The 8,142-nt window shown below is 42.3% G+C and overlaps 1 protein-coding gene across 1 annotated transcript; it reads right to left on the bottom strand.

Annotated features, from left to right (window-relative positions):
• Window positions 1-4,574: 4,574 nt before the first annotated feature.
• Window positions 4,575-7,300, bottom strand: LOC112138722 (runt-related transcription factor 3-like). The gene is made up of 4 exons (XM_024261339.2): window positions 7,049-7,300; window positions 6,759-6,918; window positions 6,316-6,566; window positions 4,575-5,600 (listed from the first exon to the last, which is right to left on the bottom strand). The coding sequence occupies exons 1-3, from the start codon at window positions 7,190-7,192 to the stop codon at window positions 6,364-6,366; spliced, it is 507 nt and encodes a 168-aa protein (XP_024117107.2). The 5' UTR covers window positions 7,193-7,300; the 3' UTR covers window positions 4,575-5,600; window positions 6,316-6,363.
• Window positions 7,301-8,142: the final 842 nt, after the last annotated feature.

The following is an 8,142-nucleotide window of genomic DNA, read 5'->3' on the forward strand; positions in this document are numbered from 1 at the left end:
TTGGTATATTACCAACAGTAACCATGGAATGCGACAGTCTGCCGATCTGTCCAGGGTGTTTCCCGCCTTTGCCCAACAGTAGCCAAGCAGCCTCAGCGGGCTTAAGAAAATAGATAGAAGCTCTGGACAAAAACGCTCGCATGATTGGATTTGAATTCTACCTGCTGATTGAGTCACTGAAAACATCACATGGTCAAAGTTGAGTCCCTGATTTGTAGATGTGCTGCTGTAACTTCACCACAGATATTTGAACTTTTGCCATACCACTCAAATCACGCTGCCGCCAGAACTCTGTGCCGCGCCAAATCATGTGGCAGGACCTCTGTACCGCTGGTTTAACACTGAAACTGGCTGCCTCGGCCTCGCGAATGTGTGTGTATATAAATATGTGTGTATGTGGGTGTTTGTGTGTGTGCGTATATACATGCAGGGGGGGTGCGTGTTTATGTGTGTGTGTTTCTGTGACAGTGTTTTAAGTGTATCACACCTCTGCTATCTTCAGAAGTGGAGCTAACAGGAGCACTGACAGAATGCCTTCCCTTAAAAGAGCGCACACAAACAAATCTTCTCAAACTGAAGCGGATCTCTGGTCTAATAATAGGAACACTTCATTGGTGTTGCAGCACACATTAGGAGAGGGGGTTATCGAAACCTCGACACCAACTCTGACAAGGTTTACAGCTACACCAGAAACAGAGAGATGATAAAGAAATGAAAGAAAATTCTGATAATAAACTCATTTTAGCACAGCAGAAACTGAAACTTTAATTAGCTCTGCACTCAGTCATCTATAAATTAGTGAGTCTCTGGTCTGAGTAATAACAGCTTTTGTGCAGATTCCATATGGTTTTCATGTTGGACTTAAACCTTTGAGGTCTTTGGTCCAGTAGAAAAGACACCAGGAGAGGCTTTCTCTCTGTGGATTTTCTGGGGAGCAGTTCTGCCCTCTGCTGGTCGGTGTAAAGTACTGTTTTTGACCACATTAGCTCAGATTCTCTTTGAGTCAAGCCTGCTTTTTCTGAGGACATCCTCTACAGTTACACATTTAAAGCTGAGAGTGAGCGGTCAGTTTTCCCATATTTATCAAGTTTTTAATCATCTGTGAAAAAAAATTAAAACAAAGACACAAAGAGGGACTTCAGAGTTGTTTGACTTCCTTACACCCATTCCAGATCTTGTTTCCATAACTCAAACTGAAACTCCAGAGCATCTTTCTGTGTTTAGAAAAAAAAACAGACAACTGGCATTCCTGAAAGACTAAAGCCTTAGTCACATGCACCCATAGGTGGTTGAGCTGTACGGGTGCTGCCGGCTTTTCAGGTTGTAGAAAGGGTATTCAGATACATGACTGCACCTTAACGGGAGCACAAAACCTGTATCTTGCAGAGCCCTTGACCCTCTTACTGCCACATCAAGGGAGGTGGGAAAAAGAAATTTGATTATCCATCCTTTTTTCAAGCCGTTTTGTCCCTTTTGGGGTCATGGGGCTGTTGGAGCCTAACCTGGCCACTTCTGGGTGAAGGCAGGATACACCCTGGATGGGTCCTCAATCACACACCATACACACTCATATTCACACCTAGGGACAATTTAGAGTCACCAATTAACCTATGAAGCATGTTTTTGGATAGTGGGAGGAAGCCGGAGTCCCCCGAGAAAGCCCACACATGCACGGGGAGAACATGTTGCCAGGTCCCCCGCCCGGGACTTGAACCAGGGGCCTCCTTGCTCTGTGGCTAGAGTGCTAACCAGTGCACCCAACATCTGCGTCCGAACTTGACTTAAGACTAATAAGATGGGCGCCTCTATTTTAAACAATGCAGCTCTTGTTGTCATATCAACCCAATCTCGCTATCAAGTGGTGATATATGGACACATACATGTTTGGAGAGTTTCTGAGAAAAGAGCCCGTGAGTAACCTGAAGAAGAGATTTCCACTTCAGAGAAACATAAAGCTGCTGTTTACAGACACAACCAGGAATTTTCCTCCAAATATCGATTTATGGAGACAGTTGTTTCCTCCTACCAAACCGCTCTGCTTAACGTACGGTGACAGATTCTTGAACTTTTCACATAATCTCACAATTGTAAAGTTGCAGATGTGCCACCAATCTTTGGCTACTTAAAGCCAAAGATTGTAATAAAAATATATTACACTAAATATTTAGACATTATTTTATTTTCTGGACCCTAACTTTAAGATTTTTTTCCTATCTGGACCTCTTTACATTTTTTTAAAAGACCTCTAGTCTAGTAATAATGGATTGGATTTATCTGCCCTTTTCCAGACGCTCAAAGCGCTTACATTGTATATCCATTATTCATTCACACTTCATTCATACTTGGTGATGTTAAGCTACTACTGTAGCCACAGCTGCCCTGGGGCAGGCTGACAGAGGCGTGGCTGCCAGTACGCGCCTACGGCCCCTCTGACCATCACCGGAACATTCATACGCATTCACACACCAGTGGAGACACACTGGAGGCAAGTTGGGTTAAGTGTCTTGCCCAAGGACACAATGACACTTGGCTGATGGGAGCCAGAATCGAACCGCCTATCCTTCGATCATTGGCTGACCCGCTCTACCACCTGAGCCACTGTCGCCACAAAGTACAATAATCTTAGTTTTTTCTGGGTTTAGGAGTTCATTAATAGACTCTTTTGACGGTGACGTCAGATAAAATGGTGACAGGGCCGTCAGCGTGATACGCAACTTCTGGTTAATAGATTTAGACCGGGAAACAAAAGAACTTAACACTGTTTGACACAATTTTATATAAATAATAAAAGATAACCACACCAATTTCAACAGAAAAATGTAACATATTTATTTATGAATGTCCTGCTGAACTCTATTTTCATTTCCTCTCTTAGATCGTTCACAAATCTAAATACAAATTTTAATAATTTGTATTCAAATTATTCAATATCTTAAGATTTATTCAAAATATCAACCTCTCATTTGAATAGATATTCTTCTCACGGGTTCTATTTTGACTGATGTTATTTCCACGTATTTTAAGTGTGATCAGCACAAAAACTGATAGAAATTCATGTTGTTCACATTTAATACCTTCAGCTAAGACACATCACTGCATTTTAATGGCTTCCTAGGATAAATTTACTTGTTGTTCTACGGGATATCTTAGGGAAGGATGGTAAAAACAGGAATGATTTGGTTCAGTGAAAATGTTCAGAGCAGCTATCGAGCCACGTAGTTTCAGATTTCAAAATAAGAGCGGCAAGTAAAAAAAAAAAAAAAATCATCTCTGGGTGAAGTATTCTATAACAATATGTCAAAATAGTCAATTACATATTTTTGGCAACAGTTTTAATTAATTTTATTATTTTTTACCTTTATATTCCCAGAGATAAGACACAGTTATGATCAAAAACAAAAAGGGGTGATGTTAGAACCACAACAGCAGCTCACTGACCGCAGTAGAAAACATTACAACAGGAATAAGTTTGACTTTAATGTCAGACACGCTGGAATTGTCTGACTTTTGATCTGTTTACAAGAATTATGTGAAAACAGAAATTTAGACAACTTTTACCTGGTGATAAAGATCTTCTGTAGCTCCACGTCTCATAGCCAAAGCTAATGCTAGTGTTAGCATTAGCACAGATTAAAAGAATAAAATCATAATTATCTTTATAATTAAACAAGCAGCATTCAGTGAAGTATTTGGAACATTTATCTAACTTTAACCTGGTTGTAGAGAGAAATAATCCACGACTGGTTTAATATCATCCAGAGGAATTTGGGGATCAGCTGATCTGCTGTTCTGACTGCAGACAGGATCACTGACATTTGTACTCTGATTTGTGAACGATCTAAGAGATGGAAACGAATACAACCAGGAAGGACATTTATAAAATAAATATTAAACAAATTTCAGTTACAACTGTTCAGGCTACCTTTAATTATTTACGTAAAATTGATTTGAACTGCATTCAGCTGTCAGCTTTGCTGTTCTAAACCATAGACACCGGAAGCTTCTCTGCACTTGACCCCATGTGTGACGTCACGTGAAAAGGGTCTATTGTTATCCAGGTCTTAATGTCTCTGATGAAGGAATTAAGTTTCTCTAGGTTGTCATTCTGGTCAGGTTTAATGGATAAATACAGCTGAGTATCATCTGCATAACAGTGAAAATGAATGCTATGTTTCCTGATTATGTTTCCTAAGGGCAGCATGTAAAGCGTGAACAGAATGGGCCCTAGAACTGAGCCCTGAGGGACTCCGTAGCTAACTCGAGTACAATGAGAGGACTGTCCATTTACATTAACAAACTGGTATCTATCAGATAAATAGGATTCAAACCATCTGAGAGCAGATCCTCTGACCCCTATGTCATGCTCTAGTCTCTGTTGTTAATATTATCAAAGGCTGCACTGAGGTCTACCAAGACCAGAATAGAGATACGTCCCTTTTGTCATTAGTGACTCTAGCCAGTGCAGTATGTAAAATTTCCAATGATGAAAAAGACGAAACACATTTTCAACAGTTTGATATTTATTACCCCAAACATTAAGATAATAATAAAGATAGACCCAAATAACCAAAGCTGACCATGTCAATAGTGAATAATTCTACCATTTGCTTCAATGACAGCTAGATCAGCAACGTCTCATGCTCCTCACTCTCCTCATGATGTTCTGAGGAGTTCCACTATTTCATAAGTGTTACATTCAGTTTCTGCAGGTCACTTGGGGTGGGGTCCGATCATTCAGTTTCTGCTTCAGCTGGTCCCAGACGTGCTCTATGGGGTTCAGGTCAGAGGTCATTGCTGGTCATACCATAAATGACTCCCACCCCCTGAAGACCAGCTTTGACAATTCTGCACCATGCGATGGATTTTTGTCTTCCATGAACAGAAATTTGGGGGTGTGCTGGTGGATTTGGGGGATGAGGGTTTTATGATGTCTCTGAGGTAAGAATGGGCAGTGAGTGGACCATCTACAACCAAATTACTTTTGTGCTGACTGCTGATGTGTTTCTTTAAAATTTGGACTGGTTTTTCTTTTAGAAGTTTTGGTCATTTCCTTTGAGTAAATGCATCCAACATGGTGGACTTTGGGACATCGGAGACAACACTGTGGTTAGTCATGACACAATAGTGTATTTTGTGACAGTATATGTGAGTAATCACATCTATGAGTAAAAGGCCCGTTGGAACTTTAGCTTGGGACAGTAAAAAATGACTGCCAGCCATCTAGGGGGTGTTTCAATAAGGTCTCCAGACAAGTTCCTCCCCTCGCACCGAAAAACATGCCCCATCCATGAAATTGGTTAGAACAGAAGCAGATCTGCAGTCCTCCACAGCACCTTGTTGCAATGGGTTCTGGTCCTGTTTCTGGTTCTGGTTTGACCCATAGAAGAAGCTGCACGGCTGGAAGGAGGAGCAGTGGCTCAGGGGAGGAGGGGCAGAATGAGGAGAGGACAGGCAGGAACTGTATGGAGGAGGCGGAGCACAGTAAGGTAAGGGGGGCAAGTGATGGATTCTGGGAGTCGTAGTGAAAGATGATGACAGAGAGGTCATGTGACCCAGAAGAGGTGTCTCACTGCTCCACAAAGAAGAAAGGGATCTGCAGTCTGAGGAGAGAGGAAGAAGAAGACAGCAGGAATTTTCATTTATGAAAAACTATCAAACCAGCTGTGTTAAAATTCATTTAATTTAATCAAAAATACGTTTGTATTGCTTAGCTGTTACTAATTTACATTCCAAATGTTAGATGGCTATTGTGAAAGGTCACAGTCAGAATAAAAACAGAAGTCCAGATCTTGGTTTTCTGCTTTTGCTAATCACTGGACTCTGTTTTATCTCACAGAGAAAATATTTTAAATTTGACTTTCTTTAACTGAAAAAGAATAATTTTGGAAGGATACAGTAAATTCAACTACAACTTAGGTCAAGGGAGGACACCAATAGCAGCCAATGATGCAGAAGTATTCCTGCAGCAGATGGAGCATCGTCATGATGAAGATGATTTTGTTATGCATTTGTTATGCATTTGCATTTACCAGTATGTATGATGATGTCAACTTTTGAGCATAAAAGCATGTGGTGTGTTTAGTGAAAACTAAATGAAAGACCAACTTTGCTTCCAAACATGCTGCACTGTTGGCTGCTTCTGAGACACATGAAGTTAGACAGTCTGGTTTTCACTGAAAGTTTGATGGGATTTCCATCATGTCAATGTGATCCTTTTAGTGTCAGGTCAACATGTGGAGTGGATCTGTGTCTTCCTTTTTCCATAAGAGATGGCAAGGGGTTATCACAGGGAGGGATGACTCCATTCTTTCATACCTGACCAGGTGGAGCTTCTGCTGCTTGAAGGCCTGAACCCCTCTGACTTCAGCTCTTTCTGCCTCTGTCCTGGAAGCGCCAGAGAAGAATGATGGTAAAAGTGTCTGAAGAGAATCCTTTCATTGTTCTCACCAATGTTTGCTCACGTCTTGGCAGCCGAGGTCCATCCACAGTGATCTTGATGGCACGATGAAGAGTGGCAATCTGAGGAGGGGAGGTCAGCACATTTATAGACAGAGTGAAGCTCTTTCCTGAAAGGAAAAAAAAACACATGCAGGAAATGTAGAAAAGAGATTTGAATTGTTTTCAGCACAAACTGTTCAAATCAGCGTCCTGCAGTTAGACCTTTCTTCATAAACCGGTTGGATGGAGGGTACTCGAGTAAATCGTGTTGTGAGAATGTTGGATGCTGCACCGCAGTTTAAATGAAGAGTTGCTGGTACCTCTGCCGCTGCGGCCGATGAAGCGGAGGTCGTTGAAGTGGGCGTAGCCTTGCTTCATGGTTGCTGTGGCATTGCGTAGTTCAGCACTGCAGTTGTCATCATTGCCCGCCATCACAATGACAACTACTCCATCTGGCACATCATTGCCAAGGGCAACCACCTGAAAAAGGCTGAAACCTTTACCTTTTTTTAGAAAGAGAAGTTTCATTTCTGTCACCTATTGATCTAAAGTACTGAACAGAAGCTGCAGGGAGTGGAACAACCCGTGGAACTGAGAGGGGCTTACTTACAGTGAAGGCCCCCGGCAGCGTCTTGTTACATCTCCAGTGCTGAGGAAGGCTACTGCACAGAAAGTTAGGACTGTCCGTTTCTACTAAGCCTCTGTGTGGCGCTGTGCTTTGCTGGAGGATGGACCCAACCTCCTGTTTGTCCATTTGGCCAAAATTAGGAGATGCCACCAATTGGCCTTTTCCAGCAGTCTCTGAGAAAGGTAAACAAACATCTAAAATTATATGTTTTGGTTTGGCTGGTCTTTGATTCGTGTCCACAACAAACGCCACCACCTTCACCTTCCAATTAATCCTCATGCAAGCTCAGAATTTTCAACCTTAATAAAATATTCATCAAAGTCCAAACCATTAACCATTATTATGACTCTGTACGATGCCCAGTCTGACAACCACTGACCTTCGTAGATACAATAAACCAACACATCTGTCAAAATCTCCAACATGAGCATACACAAACAAAGAATTTTTTTTCTCTCTTTAACTTGTCCTGTCCAGCAGCAGCTGAGCAAGCAGGTTAGAGCTGAAGGCCTCTTGTGGTGAACAGATGTTACTGTTACACTAGAGGGTTAGGAATTTTGAAGAGACCCAGTACTCAGAGGCAAGGACCAGAACCAGCACCACAGGGAGACAGACACCCCCAAGCCTGGCCAGAGAACTCAGGCATCCCCCTCTCTGCATGAAGAGAGGATCGTCGAGCCCGGGAAGCTAATGACCGATAAACAGAGCCAGCACTACTGAGGGCCTTCTTTCCCCCACAAGGGATGGGGTAGGGGACAGAAGATCACTGTCCCCACCTTTCTTGTGTAATGCTACTGAATGTGTGTATGTAAGTGGAGTATATGTTGATGTTGGGTGAAGGATTTATGTAATAAAAGGTGCAGTTAAAATTGGCAGGTGGGCTTCGTGATGACATTTCCTATTCGCTGGCAGTGATGTTCAAGCACCCTCCCATCAAGAGTTCCTACAAGACGTGCAATTAAAGCCAAGAGGAGAGGGGCCTGGAGCCGTATGGCAACCAATGGTTGGGGACCACTGCCAAGTAGCCCCCTCTCTTGGTGCATTACACCCTGACAGCTTCCAGACTGACTTTCCTC

Source organism: Oryzias melastigma, linkage group LG15 (assembly GCF_002922805.2).
Source record: "Oryzias melastigma strain HK-1 linkage group LG15, ASM292280v2, whole genome shotgun sequence".
NCBI lineage: Eukaryota > Metazoa > Chordata > Actinopteri > Beloniformes > Adrianichthyidae > Oryzias > Oryzias melastigma.